Source organism: Nerophis ophidion, linkage group LG07 (genome assembly GCF_033978795.1).
Source record: "Nerophis ophidion isolate RoL-2023_Sa linkage group LG07, RoL_Noph_v1.0, whole genome shotgun sequence".
Lineage (NCBI taxonomy): Eukaryota > Metazoa > Chordata > Actinopteri > Syngnathiformes > Syngnathidae > Nerophis > Nerophis ophidion.
Genome location: NC_084617.1, coordinates 61,345,778 through 61,364,554, shown reverse-complemented (window position 1 = coordinate 61,364,554; position 18,777 = coordinate 61,345,778). Strand labels below are relative to the sequence as shown.

At 39.5% G+C, this 18,777-nt stretch overlaps 1 protein-coding gene across 4 annotated transcripts in view; it reads right to left on the bottom strand.

Annotated features, from left to right (window-relative positions):
- igsf9b (immunoglobulin superfamily, member 9b) overlaps positions 1-18,777 on the bottom strand; it is a 63,573-nt gene that overhangs the window by 17,396 nt on the left and 27,400 nt on the right. For all 4 annotated transcript variants that reach the window (XM_061906767.1, XM_061906769.1, XM_061906773.1 and 1 more), the window contains 2 exons: positions 17,865-18,071; positions 1,398-1,544 (listed from right to left, as the gene is read on the bottom strand). In XM_061906767.1, the coding sequence (XP_061762751.1) occupies positions 1,398-1,544; positions 17,865-18,071 (354 nt within the window). The remainder of the gene's footprint in view (positions 1-1,397; positions 1,545-17,864; positions 18,072-18,777) is intronic.

Here is an 18,777-nt window from a genome sequence, read left to right as displayed (position 1 = left end):
CTATGGCAGAACTGAAAGAATGGCACAAAACAATGACAAAACCTATGTTGAGCTCTCATATTTGATCATTTAACCAAAAAATATTGAGCTCACACAAAAAGTTTGTAGGGTCAAATGGGACAGAATTAAATAAATACTGGTACATACTTCTTCAAATAATTACTTAAATGTGTAATTAACTGACCGGATAAACTAAATTGATGAAGCTGCCACACAGGTTAATCAAATATATACTTAAATAATTAAATAACTTATTTAAATATGAAATAATCCATTCATGATATATTTAAATCCAACAACTTACTTACTTACTCAAATTGTGAAATGAACAATTAACTTGTGAAACATCCACTTTCTACCGCTTGTCCCTTTTGGGGTCGCGGGGGGTCACTGGAGCCTATCTCAGCTGCATTCGGGCGGAAGGCGGAGTACACCCTGGAAAAGTTGCAACCTCATTGCAGACTTGTGAAATATTAAATAATTAATTATATATTGACAAAAATAGCTAAATAAATATAAATTTACATTAAATCAATAATTGGCACATTTCATAACACATTTTCCTTATGAAATTCAAAATTCAATTAAATAAGGAAACATCCATTCATCCATTTCTACCGCTTATTCCTAACATTTAGAGATATATTTGAATATGTATTCATTTTAAAGATGTCAAAATAACAAGTTAACTCATGTGAGTAATCCCAAAATATGATTGCCTTAATCATGCATATTAGGGTGCTCAAAAATAATCGATTTTAATCCGAACCACAATTGTTTTTTATCCTGCTATTCTTATTAATATTCTAAATCGATTAATATTTTTCAAAAATCTATTTTGTTTTTAAAATCTATTTTTTTAGAATAAATTTTTGAAAAGATACGTTTGAAAAAGGCGTACGTGCTTAGTAAATATGTTTGAATCAACAGTCGTATTGAATCGAGAATCGATTCTAAACCAAAACATCGCCCAAAGAATCGAATTGAATTGTGAACAAATAAATAACGTGCATTCAAGAAAAATATTTAAAAATTGTTCCTGTATGACATTGTAACAATAAAATTGCATTGGAGTCCAAATATTGGGCTCTTTTTTAAAGTGAAATTAAAATTCTAAATGTGTGATTAATCTGATTGAAAAAAAAATTATCATTTGGCAGCACAAATTTATTTATTTCATTCGGTCCCATTTGCCTCTCCACAAAGGCGTGGAAAACGTACTGCCTTCTCTCTCCAAAGACAGAACGATGCGCTCATCATTGCATAACACAGTGAGAACTGAGGCTGCCAGCACCTTTTTAGCCACATGCTGTGCCCACTGTAAACAATCAAAGTACCAATAATGAGCCACCAAAATAAGCAGCTCTTGTTTGTCCAAAAACCCTGCAGGGCTGCACCTGTGATGGAGAGGAAGGTCCACGTGCCGTTTTGTAAGTCGTCCGTTTTGCTATCCACGAGCAGGATGCGGCATTCGAACCAGCCCTCATCCTCTAGGGTCAGCCTTTCCACCAGCAGGGAGGCGCCCCGTGACAGGGAGACACGCCCTGCGGGAGGAAGGGAGAGGAGACACAGAGGGGTCAGTGCACTCAGGCGGTCAGAAAGCCACAGTCAGCAAATGCAGGAGCGGAGATTACAGTGTGGATGACACAAAGGCCACAGCCACTCATGAACTTTACAGCTGAGCCACTAATATTTTTAGCGTATATTTACTGTATCATGAGGGATAAGAAACTGTTCAGGCGTCTCTTCTATAAAACTACTTAAGGACTCCGCACAAAATGAATGAACCTTCATTCATTCCAGTAAATGTTTTATTGATCACATACACACGGTCCGCAACTTTTCAGTTTGCAGTGTTTTGTCGGGCCTCAGAAATTGAGCTGAATTTGAGTGCATTATCAAATTGCGCCAAGAAAATTTTAGATCCAGCGAAATCTATGACCCGGCGAATGCGCATGCTCACCACAAACAGGTACCCATGCATTCCTACACACTCTCACACACTGGACATTTCACATCTCACTGTCACATCTTCCTGAATCCACTTCTTCTCTGTACTTGTTCTATTTCCTTTTTAGACTTTGAAACTTGATCTGTTGGTTGCCTAGTGACTGCAGACCGAAGCCCCCCCACCACCTTACGCTTTCTTTCCTTTTATTCTGCCTCTCAATGAACTCTTTTTTTTTTTTTACCCCCTTCAGCCTTTTAACGACAGAGGGATGTGAGAAGGAGGGGGAAACACACACGTTGTTCGTACCAGGCCGTGGCCAAAGCAGTTTGAAAGTAAATATGGGGAAGTTCCCAGCATTCCGTCATTCTTCTTTACGACAAACAATTTTCTTAGGTTACATAGTGTCGTCTAACACATGTTCTAGGACTGCAGCTATCAATTATTTCAGTAATCAAGCAATATATCGTTAGTTTGTTCGATTAATCAAATAATCGGATAAAACGTTATAACCTTTTTGGTTAAAACTAGTTAAACTAACTGCGATGACGTGGCGACTTGTCCAGGGTGTACCCCGCCTTACGTCGAGTGGATCTAGCATAATATTGTGAGAGTCCAGTCCATAGTGGATCTGACATAATAGTGTGAGAGTCCAGTCCATAGTGGGGCCTGCAGGAGATCATCTTGAGTGGAGACAGGTCAGCAGCGCAGAGACGTCCCCAACTGATGCACAGATGAGTGGACCACCCTGGGTCCCGATAAAGCTTTTATTGCTATCGTTGTATCGTGAAAATGCACATTAATGACACATTCTAACTGTGTCCCACAAATTTGACAGCGACAAGCGAACAACCGCGTCGTCAAAGCAATGTAGCGTATTCGCTACTGGCTAATGTCCCTCCCCAGTGCAACTGCAAACCCACTTCTAAGTCGGTAATCCTTGCTGCCATGGCAGGAAATAAACGTTTCTTACAGATATCATCCCAGGAGGACGAGGAATAGCTAAACATGCTGCACGACACACCGTAGGGGAATATGCCAACCGCTAACTGCAAGATAGAGCTCTTGAATGGAAACAAGGGTGGACAAATTGATAAAAATGTCGACAGTAAGTAACAGCAAGTAGTACAGTATCAGGTTGATACCACAGTGGTTAGAGAATTTTTTTTACCATCAAAACAACTTTTGTTTTTTTTTTGTTATTGCTTACAAACTCCGGAAATAAGTCCTTGGACACAAAAGGGATTTAAGGACAAAAATCTAAGGATTTGGTCATAATTGATTGTAGTGGTTTGATTGATTGACTACAATTAAAAACGCAATTGGTATTGTTACACCGCCATTCTGTGTTTTTGTCTGATTGTAATTGTGATCAAAAATGTTATCATTCAATGATCTTGAAAATTCTAAGTATCAGTGTCAGCATAGGTATGACCAATACTGCTCTTGTAAATACTTAGTATTGGATCGATACCCACATTTTTAGTATCAGCAAAATAAATGGGGTGTCAAACGTACAGCTCAAACAAGTTTTATCCGGCCCAAGGGATGAGTTTGCTAAGTATAAAAATGATCCAACATTTTTGAATGAAAGTAACTGCTGTTCTAAATGTGTCCACCAGATGTCGCAATAGCAATTCTTTGTATCTTTTTAGATGATTATCTCTCTCTCTCTCTCTCTCTCTCTCTCTCTCTATATATATATATATATATATATATATATATATATATATATATATATATATATATATAAAAACACATGATGTTAGTGCACTAGTCGAGGAAAATGAGCGAACTACATAAATATAGGGGTGTAACGGTATGTGTGTTTGTATTGAACCGTTTCGGTAAGGGGGTTTTGGTCCGGTTCGGTGATGTACCGAACGAGTTTCCACACGAACATATTAAGTAGCCGGCTATGCTAAAGTCTTAACAAGCTGCTCCGCTCTGTTCTGCCTCTTTTCTGTCAGTAAACAGCACACAGCATTGTCCCACCAACACAACCATCTGATTGGTTACACGCAAAGCGGTAACAGCCAATCAGCAGTGCGTATTCAGAGCAATAAGAGCCAATCAGCAGTTCGTAATCAGAGCGGATGTGTGTGTGTGTGTGTGTGCGTGCGTGTGTTACGACAGAAAAGCCCTGTCTGTCTGTTTTTTCACTTTACCTTTTTCTGTGTTGAAGCAGCAAAAAAGGACAAGTTAAATGAAGAGGTTCTTTCTCTGATAGTTGATATAATAATTTAAGTGCATCATTAAGCCTTCATGAACTCCATAGTGTTTAGGGATGAATAGTCTCTCGTATTGCTATTGTACTATTTTTTCAACTATAGTTACATTAATCATTAGTAATGTAGCAGCCTAGTTTTGACAGGCAGGGTCCCTGCTATCACATGTTGATAAAAAATACAACATTTACATAATGAAAATCAACTACAGGCTTCCCAAATGCTGTAATAAATTTAACATGATGAGTTGACTTGAAACTGTTTAATGTTGCACTTTTTATATGTAGAAGAAATAAAAGTTTTGTCATTTTATGTAATCTGAGCATCAACTTGAGGCAGTTTAATGTTGATTAACGTGGGCAGAATTATTTTACTATTCCCAATGTTAAAAGGATACAGCCATTGTTTATAAATTTGGTAAAGAAATAACAAAAAAATTTATATTTTGTTGTTTTCTTACTGTACCGAAAATAAACTAAACCGTGACCTCTAAACCGAGGTAAGTACCGAACCGACATTTTTGTGTACCGTTACACCCCTACATAAATAACATCCAGTAATTTGATTTTGATATTATTTTTTTTATCTTGATATCAAGTGGTAGAAAATGGATAGATGTATGGATAGATTGAAAATAAACACCAATGAGTTGACTGATGAACATTATCACATCATTTATTCAGAAAGTATAAATAACGACAAATAAAGATAGATTACTATTAACCGCAATTAGTATGTGTAAAAAAAACCCAACAACATTCTGATTTGTACATTTTCAGAATGTGCTTGTTCTATTTCTAAACAACGGAAACAATCTGAAGTTGTCTTTATTTTTAAGTTATCCTGTTGTGATTTTACCAGTCCGGCCCACTTGGGAGTAAATGTTTCTCCATGTGGCCGCCGGTCTAAAATGAGTTTGACACCCGTGCTTTAATACGATTAATCATTGCAAGGTGTTTAACTAACACGATCGTGCAATTGATTCTTTGAGCTGGGCCCTTCACTTTATATTTCATACAAAAGAAACAATTGTATAAAAGAGGTAACAATGCGAAATGGCGTGGAACCTTGAAGCAGAACACAACAAAGCCAACATCCTCACTATTGACTTCCCTTCACAAAAGCAGTGTCTGGATGCGAGCCTGGAAGCTATGACATTCATTTTGACTTCAGACCTGGCCTCAGAAACAGGGTGAAACACACACTGAGTATAGACAAGCAACAATAGCTTATAATTAACTCTGCATTCCTGACTGGGGCTGTTGCTGTGCTTAATAGTCGGGTTTAATGATTGACTGAACTCATGCAAGCGTTTGATGGGCAGTACTCTCCTCAGAGACGCTCCACAAAATGAATACCTCGGATCTCAGGTCAGTATCGGGCAAACAAGGGGGCGGATCATGGCTCGAGAAAATATGCCTGAAAACAGGTGAGGGATAACTTCAGGCATTTATCTCAAAGGAGTACGTGATATGCTCATTTCCCAAGAAGCATTTTGCCCTCCAGTTGTATATGGAATTAAATGCGGTGTGAGAGGCAAAACACTTTCACGTGTAAAACCACAGCTAATCCTTGAAAAAATATCCCACCTTCGGACCATGAGTGCTGCTGATCTTGTGGTTTCAGCAGCACGTGAGCATGTGTTGATTTTCAAAAATTGGTGCTTGCCCCCCCCTGGCTCACGACCAGGGAATTCTGGTTTGTCTGTTGGACATTTAACCCTTTCCCGCTGCCTCTCCCTTGTCTGTCACTACAAAGAGACGACAGCCCCCCACTCCGCATTTTCACAGGTTACCATAGCGACGAGGCAGTGAGTTTAGATTTAAATTTGGTTGCTGTGGAAACAGGACGGCATGGATAGGAGACGGTCGACCACGTGGGGAGGGGGCAGATTTGAAAAATTACAGGAAGAGGAAGTACATGTTTGGATTTGAAAAGCAAAGTCTCGTACGGCGAGGGGACTTGAGACGACTTCATTTTGCATTCAAACAAAAGGCTGCCGCTGCGTGACAAATGTTGCCTTTTTATTTGAAAGCTTAGTCTCTGAACTTGAACTGGCGTTTTGGCAGGTGTAACGCTGCATCACGAGCTGATGCACACGTACAATGCAAATACCTCAACACATGACCCAATCACATTAAAAGAACAACAACCAAGGAAGGGAATGAGAGGTTGTGGAGAGGTTACTCAAATTGTGAGCATCAATAATCCACTGACAACCAATAAAAGGTGGACCCTTTTGACCTCTTTGCGCCGTAACTCCCCCGCAGACACATCTATCACTCCCCTCTGCTTGAAGGGACAAACATCATTAGACTGCATGGCAGAAAACGGGAGAGAAAGGCGAGACAATAGCTGCTGCGTCTCTCTCGTGCACACCCTCCTTGTCTTACTCCTCTTCCTCTGGATTACTTTTCTCCAGCAGATATCACATGACGGTTTCAGTCGACCTTAAAATCAACCCTTGTTCCAACAGGCTATGCTTCAGTGCAACTAAGTGCAGAAAATGGATACGCTAATCCACTGGTGCGGTGAAAAGATCTACCAATGACTCACCCAAAGCAGGGTTTCCCCTAAATGTTATTGATAGTGGCGGTGCGCCACGGCAATATATTAGCCGCTACACCTTAAAAATGAGGTGTATTTTGAAAGCAAAATATCCATCCATCCATCCATTTTCTACCGCTTATTCCCTTTGGGGTCACGGGGTATTGTAGTGTCCAGAAGAAGAACCATGAAATGCAACACTCTTTTTAGCTTTTATTGCCAATTTTATGCTTGCAACGGGCCAAATTCCAACAAGTATGTCCTCCGTGCACCCTCTGTGTTTCACTCCTAGACACACAACATTCTAATCTCCGCAGACACGGTGTGTTGACAGACCATGGAAAAAATTAACATCATAACATTAACATACACATTAACACCGGAGGTAATACGGTATGAATGGATATATGTAGTTATATATTATTTGTGCACTATTTACTAGTCCTACACAGAAAATTTGGCCGAAAAAAGACGTACTTTGATCAATGGAACAGCGCTGCCAAAACAGAATGTTGTGATGTTGAAAAGAATACGCATAGGGTTGTCTGGAGCAGAGACAGCATGTCCGCGATGCAGATATACTTTAAAGCAGTGATTCTCAAATGGGGGTATGCGTACCCCTGGGGGTACTTGAAGGTATGCCAAGGGGTACGTGAGATTTTTTAAAACTATTCTAAAAATAGCAACAATTCAAAAATCCTTTATAAATATATTTATTGAAAAATACTTCAACAAAATATGAATGTAAGTTCATAAACTGTGAAAAGAAATGCAACGATGCAATATTCAGTGTTGACAGCTAGATTTTTTTGTGGACATTTTCCATAAATATTGATGTTAAATATTTCTCTTTTTGTGAAGAAATGTTTAGAATTAAGTTCATGAATCCAGGTGGATATCTATTAAAATCCCCAAAGAGGGCACTTTAAGTTGATGATTACTTCTATGTGTAGAAATCTTTATTTATAATTTAATCACTTTTTTATTTTTCAACAAGTTTTTAGTTATATCTTTTTTTCCAGATAGTTCAAGAAAGACCACTAAAAATGAGCAATATTTTGCACTGTTACACAATTTAATAAATCAGAAACTGATGCCATAGTGCTGTATTCTCTTTTTTTCAACCAAACATGCTTTGCTCTGATTAGGGGGTACTTGAAATTGAATTAAAACATGTCCACAGGGGATACATCACTGAAAAAAAGGTTGAGAACCACTGCTTTAAAGTATCCCAGCTACACCTGCAGATAGCGATCTTCAAAATTTAAGATGACAGTAACGGCTTTTAAAGAGAGGAAGGCTCCCTGCAGCGCGAGGCTAGTGTGACGTCAGGCCCTCCGCAGCTCTCTTTTTTTTGCGGACATGAAGCGATAAAAGTAAAGAGTCTCTAAACACGAGTACAGTCTCCAGAAACAACAGAAATAGATGCTATATTTGTTGCTAGTCATTTTTAATAAAGAAAGTGTGACTTAAAGGATTGGAGAAATCTTAAGAAAAAAAAAAATCTTAACAGAAGTACATTGTACAATAAGCAAGAATTATCTCAGCAAGAATTGAAAGTTACAGTAAAACAATATTAGGTATAAACAATATATATATAATTTAATACTATAATTAAAAATAACATTGATCCATTCTCTACAACATATTTGTTTTAAATATATGTATAGATTGTTTGCCTTTGTAAAGTAAATCATGCATCATATCAATAAATGTGATGATGTCATATTGACCACGCCCACACAGCCCCAGGTATCTTGGGAATCTAGGAGAAACCCTGAAAAGGGTGAAATGTTGTTAGAGATGTCTAATATCAGAGTGTTGAGCTACTCATATCCTGCCATTGTATTCCTATTGACACCTCTTCCAATACATGGCTTAAAGGGGTCATATTATGATTTTTTTTTACATTTAAAACCCTTTCCTGCGGTCTACACAACATCTAATGGTGGTGCGTTGGTCCAAATTTAGCATAGATTTAGTTTTACAGACCATCTTTGAAACCGTTTTCAAACTGTCTCTTGAGAATGTTCCGTTTTGTGGGCAGTCTTAAATTACGTGCCGTTGTCGTCCTCCAGGCCAAGCCCACTTCGACCGGGTCTGCTGCCCGTCGGCCATTTTATAGGTTTTAGCTCTTCCATATCGAGTGTAGTGACAGATAAGGTAGAATTTAATTTTTTCCAGAAAGGTAGAGAAAATAAGGAACTTATTGACTACAATGTCTACAACTGGATTAAAATGGCGGATCCGTGCAAACATCTACTATGTATGGAGATATCCGCTGACGTAACTAAGGCAAATAAGTCACGACTGTCTTAAATTTTAAACTGCACATTTGGATCAAGTGCTGCATTTCGAAAGTTCCTTTCGCTCTTCTTTCTCTTCGTTATCAAGTTTGTTGTAATAGAAATACACAAGAAAATAAGAAATAAACAAGTCGTCTTTGCGTAGCTTTACTCCGCAATGGCCGTCGTGTGTTCGAAAAAGAAGTTTAAGGAACCCCCCAACGATGTTAAACCAATCAGCGTTTGACAGCGCAGCCCGCCTCCGAAAAGGTTCAGGGTACTTTCGAAAAGTCCTTTTGAGCTAGGAGCAACTCCAAAAGGTTCCTGAACAAGTAAATCTCCTCTGGTAGCTTTTGGTGAAAACACAGGGGGAACTTTATTTTAAGTGGGAAAGTTCCTGAAAAAGTTCCTGCGGGGGAAAGGGGTCTAATGACTTGCAATGCAGTAAATCATTTGAAAAAACTTTCCTGTATGACATTCTGACTACCAAATTGCATTTGTATCCAAAAATTTGGGTATTTCTTAAGCAAATGTTATTAATTCAAAGCAAATAATAACCTGTGATTCAACCATATACAACCGCTTATCCGGAATCGGGTCGCGAGGACAACATCTCTAGCAGAGACCCCAGACTTCCCTCTCTGGAGCAACATTAGCAACTCCCTTCTGGGGAATCCCGAAGCGTTACCAGGCCTGTGATTAATCGTGATTAATGACAGTTCCAAGAGTGTGATTAATCTGATTTGAGAAATGAATCACCTGCTGTCTCTGCATCCTTGGGTCCAGATCAACAACACCAAACACAACCCATTTACAACAGTATCAGTTAAAGAAATATGATTTAGTCTTGAGTAGCCTGAGCACTGCTTTTCTTTGTCTATCCGTATGTGCATAAGAGAGCAGGGCAGAGGTGCATTGTGGGATATGTTTTGACTTGAATACAATCATAAGTCTAGGACACGGCCCCATGCTTTGGACAGCCCCCCGTCCCGTTTCCCCCAAATTTCCCTCTTCAATCCTCCGGTCTCCCTAATCAGTTTAAGCCTCTTATGAATAGCTCTTTGTCGTGAGATAGATTACAGTTAACTCTGCCCCTCTCGCTCTGTCCAGCTCGGTTAACCCCTGCACCAGCAAGCACACCCGCCTCACGTGCCAACTTTCACCACGGGCATTGACACTCTGACACGATCACATAGCAAAGTATCAAATGGATTATTCTTAAATTAAAACTTCCATGACTCATCAGAATGTGGTGACACAGAAAGGGCCCGGATGGGCAACCGCGCTGCTGCCAAAAAATTCTAACTGGACTAGTTGTGATAGAAAAACGGGTTCTTGTTGGCTAGAAAGGATCGGTTTTCACATTTCTAATGATTTTTATTTGGAATTAACTCCTTTCAACAGCTCTATGATTACGAACCTCTGATACCACATGTGGTATTTACGGTCCTTGTGTCTAAATTCAGTTTTTCAAGTAATCTCAAAGCCATGAATTGATTAACGTGGACCCCCGACTTAAACAAGTTGAAAAACTTATTCGGGTGTTACCATTTAGTGGTCAATTGTACGGAATATGTACTGAACTGTGTAGTCTACTGATAAAAGTTTTAATCAATCAATCAATCAAGGCATGCAAATGGGGCAGGACCGAGCGCACACCCCTTACACAAAAAAAGCAATAATTGTGTTCAAGGCAACAGAGACAAGGAAAAACTTATTTATAACAGAAAAAACTTCTGGAACAGAATTAAGGAGTTCTTACACCAGGCCAGTTTTACTGTACACCTCCCCTTCTCTGGCACAGTTAAAAGAGCTGGGCCATGGATGATTACTCATTGCTGGTTCTCAATGAGGCTTCACGGTGGGAGAGGGGTTAGTGCGTCTGCCTCACAATACGAAGGTCCTGCAGTCCTGGGTTCAAATCCAGGCTCGGGATCTTTCTGTGTGGAGTTTGCATGTTCTCCCCGTGAATGCGTGGGTTCCCTCCGGGTACTCCGGCTTCCTCCCACTTCCAAAGACATGCACCTGGGGATAGGTTTATTGGCAACACTAAAATTGGCCCTAGTGTGTGAATGTGAGTGTGAATGTTGTCTGTCTATCTGTGTTGGCCCTGCGATGAGGTGGTGACTTGTCCAGGGTGTACCCCGCATTCCGCCCGATTGTAGCTGAGATAGGCGCCAGCGCCCCCCGCAACCCCGAAAGGGAATAAGCGGTAGAAAATGGATGGATGGATGGATGGATGGGTTCTCAATGAGTACTGGTTCAACTCATAACAGAAATAAATAGGAATACAGAAAGTGCTGTAATCCAAAAGTTTAGATCTTTGGCACGCACACTCACCTGCGAGTACATTTGTATGTGCGTAACAAAGACATGAAATTTTATAAACAACATTTTTAGATTAATCACGATTCTTATTTGTAATGATTCCTGATTGAAATGTTTTAATGTTGTTGTTTTTTTAAAGTTCTCATGTCTGTCCTGTGCAGCCACTCAGGCACTCGAATCATGTGGTCCCCAAAGAGTCACAGCCCTAAAAAATAAATATACATATATATATATTTATATATATATATACACATATATATATATATATATATATATATATATATATATATATATATATATATATATATATATATATATCTCCACGCATAGATCTACCAGCCCAAACTTATTAAGTTATGGCTGGTAGATCTATAGTCCGGTGTTTGCTCTAATCATAAGAGTAAGTCCTGTATGTTTGATTTTCTTGCTTGCAAAATTACCTCTCCTACTTTGAAGTGTTTAATCTGTCAATTACTGATAACTTCAGTGTTTATTGACGACCTGTAGTGGCACTCTTTGAAGTCAGTTCATGTTTGCCTGCTCTGTTTTTATCAATTTTCTGTACCGCTTATCCTCATTATGGTCATGGTAGTGCTGGAGCTTATCCTAACTGATATTAAGTGAGAGGCAGGGTACAGACCAGACAATCACAGGACACACATAGACAAAGGGGAAGAAGCTGGAGTACCAGGAGAAAAGCATGGGAAGAAGATACAGACTGCACACGGAGATGCTCCAAAAGAGATTCAAACCCTCGCACTACCGTGGGACCCTGCTCTAGTTTATTCCTCTTAAAATTATATTTTTACTGGGGCTTTTAAAAAAATAACAAGTAATTTCAGTCTCAATCTCAAAAAAATATTGCATTAATCATGCAGATTAATCACACAATTCATTTTGACCGCACATGCTCCCTTACTTACTTTAACCCCAGATGTTACCTGAAAGGCGGCAGGGGTTGTTATACATTCAGTGATCAGGTCAATACATGAGGAGAGACTGGTGTGCTCCCTGGCAAATTTTACTCCAAAATAACCCTGACTGGACTTTAGATAAAAATGTTAGAAAGTTTTGAGCAAATAAATAACGTGCATTCAGGTGAAAAAAATTTTTAAATGTTCCTCTATGACATTCTGACAATAAAACTGCATTTGTGTCCAAATATTGGGACCTTTTTAAAGTTAATTTAAATTACACAAACAAGTGATTAATCATGATTAATCTAAATTCACAAGTTTGATTAATCTGATGAAAAAGATCAATCATTTAAAAAGAACAATTTTTACCTGACTTCCTGCTTGCTGTGCTAATATCTTCTTGTTGTTCATACTAATAAAAATGCTGGGCTGCCTTACTATAATTACAGTTAGGGCTGGGCGATATATCGAGATTGTAAGTTGTATCGATACATTTTTAAACAAGATATGAATTAAGAAAATATCGTAATGTCGATATCATTTATTTCACGTTAAAATATAGGCTCCAGCACCCACCGCGACCCCAAAAGGGACAAGCGGTAGGAAATGGATGAATGGATGACCAAACACCGCATATTTGTTGTGTTCCTTGGTTCTCCCCTGCTTTCCACTCCCTCGCATGGGCTACTAAACCCCTCCCCTTCCTCCTTCCAAGACGTGCTTGCATGTATAAGAACATCCATGATTGGTTGGTTGTTTACTATGATTAGTCACGATTGGTTGAGATTAGGGCTTCACGGTGGAAGAGGGGTTAGTGCGTCTGCCTCACAATACGAAGGTTCTGAGTAGTCTGGGGTTCAATCCCGGGCTTGGGATCTTTCTGTGTGGAGTTTGCATGTCCTCCCCGTTAATGCGTAGGTTCCCTCCGGGTACTCCGGCTTCCTCCCACTTCCAAAGACATGCACCTAGGGATAGGTTGATTGGCAACACTAAATTGGCCCTAGAGTGTGAATGTTGTCTGTCTATCTGTGTTGGCCCTGCGATGAGCTAGCGACTTGTCCAGGGTGTACACCGCCTTTCGCCCGATTGTAGCTGAGATAGGCACAAGCGCCCCCCGCAACCCCAAAGGGAATAAGCGGTAGTAAATGGATGGATGGATGGTTGAGATTAGGCCAATCAGTGGCAAGATAGGGCGGGTCATTGAACCAATGACAACGACAGAGAAGAGAAGAGGGAATATTCAAGCGGGCGATTTATGTATTAAAAAAACTAGTGGAAGATGGCAGAAGGATTCTCTTCCTTAGATGTTTCTTTTAGCGATGTAGACGACGTCCAGGAAACCCACAATGTGTCTACTTGGCCAAATTTGGATGAATGTATGCGTCTGGATAAAACATTCATTTGAGTTGTTTACCATGTAAGGCCAAGTCAAAACTGTTCTCGAGTTGCTAGAAGAAATGCTGCCAAAAATGTATGGCGAAGTGAGGAAGATCATAGCCGCACAATTAAGTCATGTCACTTACTGGGAATTAAAAAGTCCTTGCCTGCAAATGTATTTTTTATCTGAGTTTGATACATGTTGTATTATTTGCACAGCTATGTTATTTATTTAATGTAGAAATAATATTTTTCTATTTTATTTACATTATGTAATTCTGTACTACTTAAACAGTTTATTTTCTCCCATTTTGACTAACTAGGTAAATAAAATTGAAGTGTCATTCATTTCAATTTCAGTCAATCTCGCTCAAAAATTAATATCTTTATATGTATACTTTCACCGTAAAATATATCGAGATATATATCAAATATCGAGTTTAAGTAAATAAATAAATTGAAATATACTTTTTTGTCCGTATCATCCAGCCCTGATTACAGTATGTGCAAAGTGTGTGACCTACTGCTGGAAATCATTTTGGCATTCTGACCAAAGTGTACAGTAACATAATGCAATCTCAGGCATGACACAGGTGCCACACTTCATTTTTACCCAGTTAAAAGAATAAGGTGTTCATGATGTGTGTGTTTGTGTGCGTGTGTGCGTGTGTGTGTGTGTGTGTGTGTGTGTGCATGTGGCTGTGTGTGGTGCAAATGCCAGAACTTCTCTCATGCTCAGAGGGCCCACTGAGAGTATAATGAAGGCCTGCTGAGACTTGGGGGTTGCCCATTGTTGTACTGGCCTCAGGTCGAACTCTCCTGCTCACAGTCTCTGAAGATATCCCTCAGTACACGGGGGCCATTTGATCTTGCCCTGCAACAGTAAACCTCCCTGACACCGCCAGATCTCCACAATTCTTCGACAAATTCAACCCAAACAGACTATAATAGTGTGTCAGTCAGAGTTTATCAGGCTGTTTCCTCTCTGTTATGTGTTCACTGATGTTCAGCCCTGCAGGGCATGCTGGGTGTGAAACAAGAGAAGACAGAGAGATACATTCAGAGAACTAAAGCAGGTGTCTTGAAAGGGGCCAAAAGAAGCATGCCATTCTGTAGCCGTGACGCATACGGAGCACAATCTTAAATACTTCTGATATCATACCAAAACATGCATTAAATGGTCTAAAATAGTCGTGTTGGATATCATTGCTCTCATTGTTTCATTGTACTTTCTAAAACTGGCTACGGGCATGAGTGACATAGAAACAAAGCAGCTGATAAATATCAGTTTTAACTGCTGTTGTAGTTCATTGTGTCTGACTTGTAACTATTATATCTAAAGCACTTGCACTGCATTGTGTTCCTAAGGAGGAACGGAACATTATATAGGAGGTTGGGTGCCTGAGTACTGCTCTAAACTGCTAATATACTGGTTTAGTAGGGATGGAAGGATATGACCTAAGATCTACAGTGGGGCAAAAAAGTATTTAGTCAGCCACCGATTGTGCAAGTTCTCTCACTTAAAATGATGACAGAGGTCTGTAAATTTCATCATAGGCACACTTCAACTGTGAGATACAGAATGTGAAAAAAATCAAGGAATTCACATTGTAGGAATTTTAAAGAATTTATTTGTAAATTATGGTGGAAAATAAGTATTTGGTCAACCATTCAAAGCTCTCACTGATGGAAAGAGGTTTTGGCTCAAAATCTCTCGATACATGGCACTATTCATTCTTTCCTTAACACGGATCAATCGTCCTGTCCCCTTAGCAGAAAAACAGCCCCAAAGCATGATGTTTCCACCCCCATGCTTCACAGTAGGTGTGGTGTTCTTGGGATGCAACTCAGTATTCTTCATCCTCCAAACACGATGAGTTGAGTTTATACCAAAAAGTTCTATTTTGGTTTCATCTGACCAAATGACATTCTCCCAATCCTCTGCTGTATCATCCATGTATCCATTTTGGTAGAAAATGGATGGATTGATGGATGATAATAGAACCATTTCAAAACCAGTTACCAAGTTTCCTAATATAGCTGCTGACGTATTCGACAACATGTTTCGTCATTTTCAGTTGTATTATTTTATCAAAACTATCATTACTTTACTTGCTAATTTACTGTTAATATCTGGTTACTTTCTGATGCAACATCACTGACTGATTACATTTTTGATCACAGTTATAAAACAATATACAGAATATAAAATAAATATTTTTATTACATACAATATTTTGAGCAAAATAAATTATAAGGTGAAAAAGAACTAGACATAAGTAAAAACAACTATTGGCTCGGATTTAAAGTCCTAAAGCCCTGTAAACAATACAAAAAACAGATTTTGTGATAGTAAAAATTGTTGATCTAATTACTGTTGTATCAACCATATAATATGAAATACTTGGTATCGTTGCTGTCGATATTTGTATCAAACGGCCGCCCACTCCTGTTTACATTCAATAGTTCTAACTTAGCAGTTAACATGGCTTCTCATTTAAAACCCAAAAGTCCTGTGAACAACGACAAAATAACAACCGAAAAAACTATTTTGTGATAGTAAAACGTTTCTATAGTTACTGTCGATATCCATCAATCTGTACAACGCTGCTTACGTTCAACAGCTTTAGCTTAGCGGTTAGCATAGCTTCCTGTACCCTTCAATGATGTGTAGTGTAGCGTGTTTAGCTACTCCTTGTCTTTCAGTCCTCCAGTGATAATAATACGTGTAAGAAACCTAATTTATTTTCCGTTATGGAGGCAAAGTATGTTAGCCGCTATCTCACTAGTGAGGAAACTACATTGCTTTGAGAACACGGTCGTTTGCTTGTCGTTGTCAAATTTGCGTGACACAGCTACAAAATAATTTGTCATCAAAATGCTTTAGTATTAAAAGGTCTATCATCGGCCAAATGTATATAATTTATATCATACATTGTCTATATCTTGCAACCCTATGGTACAGTACTGTAACTTTTCCACCTGTATGAAGATCAACAACTAGTTTACAATTACATTTCAAAAATGTTTAACTGAGGAACATCCAGGCTTGTGCTCCTGATCTCGGACGTGCAGAGACAAAGATCTGGAAGCTGTCATCAGCGACTCAAAAGTCTTAGATCTGAAATCCAGCAACACTGTAATTTGAGGGTGAGATACACTAGTCCTGCAACGCTGACACGCTTCACAAGCTGCCATCTGCCTCCAGTGGGAGGGGTGACAGGAGGTTTCGATGCAGACGGGGGCAAAGCTCACAGCAGACAACAACACACATGGCATGGATCTGCCAAAATACTGGGACACCCCAAACAGTGTTGCTCACCTAGAGCAGCAACTCTGCAATGTTATTTACTCCATTAGGACTGCAGGTGCATCAGATGACTGCTCAGAAACAATGGCCTCGTTAACGGCCTAACGTGCCACACACATGTAGCCCAATTGCTCATTGGGAGCAGCCTGTTTTGTAGCTGTCCCTGCAAACAATCAATGTAGTGTTATTAAATCCCCCAGAGGTGCATGTCACGATACAGCAGGGGCTTTTATTCTTAGCGTAGCGGTTTTGCCAGTTCTATTAAGACAAATGCAGTGTTCGTGTAAGTGAGGGCCCCTCCACATTTCACCAACCTATATGGGCCAGCTGGGGATTGTTGGTGTCCTAGTGGTTCTGTTGGTTTTTGCAAAGCAAAGGGAGGTTGTGATACCCCTCTTTGTCTTTTGTTCAGTAGTAGACAATAACAGGATTATAGGGCTCCAGTAAGAAAACTCCCATTATTCCCCATGCTTCATCCTTCCTCCTACACTCACCATCTCTTACTGGGTCACCCCTTGGAATACTAATAAAAACACTGTCATCAGCCCCCACCTGCACTTAATCCCGCCATGCACAGGGCTTCCTGTACCCTCCCCCTCGGTTCTTGCAGAGCTGCCCCACCCCCTTTGGCTGCTTCCATTAAAACATAGAGTCTGGAAATCTGCAGACTAAAGACCTGCTGTAATTGCGACTGTAGTGTGATTGTATGACATAGTTGGGCTATCATGGCCAGTTATGAAGATTTTTGACCACTTTTCTGTCAGAAAGAAAAAGTAAAATGTAACAATAATTAAACAAGGCTATGGATTTGATTGTAAGCCCTATATGCTCAACACTTGACATCACATCAGAAGACTGATGAAAAAAGGTCAATAAACCTTTATTAAAAGAAACCAGGATTTAACACTACAGAACGGTTCTTACCCTTGTAGTTGGGATGAACTCGGGGAGCATACACTCCAAACTTGATAAGGATTGGAACGTTGTAGCCGAGCCGCACCCACTCCACCACATGCAACGGGAAGAGGTTTGGGCTGGTGGCGTCATTGAGTTTGGGAGTCAGACTGCAACTCAGCTCTGCAGAGCCCCCCTCTCTGCCACGAACCACTAATGACCAACCTTGTGACACACCTGTAAAGACAAACGCACATGATCCAAGATAAAGCACACAGTTTGACGTGATAACAACGAAACACACACAAATCATTCATCATTCAGTGACGAAAGACTATGACCCGTTAAAATGTAGACAATAATGGCCTCTAGAGTAGCTGGAACCTATTTTGATTAGGACTGGGTACCGTTAACATTTATACGGTACACAACGTTACCAATATTTGATAGTTTTGTCTGTTTAAATTAGTTAAAAAATATATACACATATTTTTGTGACTTAGTCCTAAAGCTGTGTTGTCTAGTTGTTATCTTGTTTTCTTACACTTCTGTGTCTCATTTGCAATTACTGTACTGTATTATATTACATAGTAGACGTTGCATTCTGTAGCAATTCCAAGACGCTAAATGCCAGTAGTGTGCAGACTGTGGTAAGTTGCCTTAGCCCGGAAGTAGACTTTGTCATTAAGTTGAATGTGTTAGTCTTTTCTTTTGTTGAGCCCTATAAAGTGTATATACTTTAAGTATTGTGTTTATTACACACCAACTGTTTGATTGTAACGTCCATCTTAGTTGTAGTTTTCATTACCAGAAGTGGAGGTGTTGAAATCGCCATGCGGAATGGCTAATGCTAATCCGTAGCATGTCTAAGGCAAATCTAAAGTAAATTAGCATCGAGCTAGCACATTTTGAAAAGTAGAGCCTTACTGTTACTTCGGCGGCC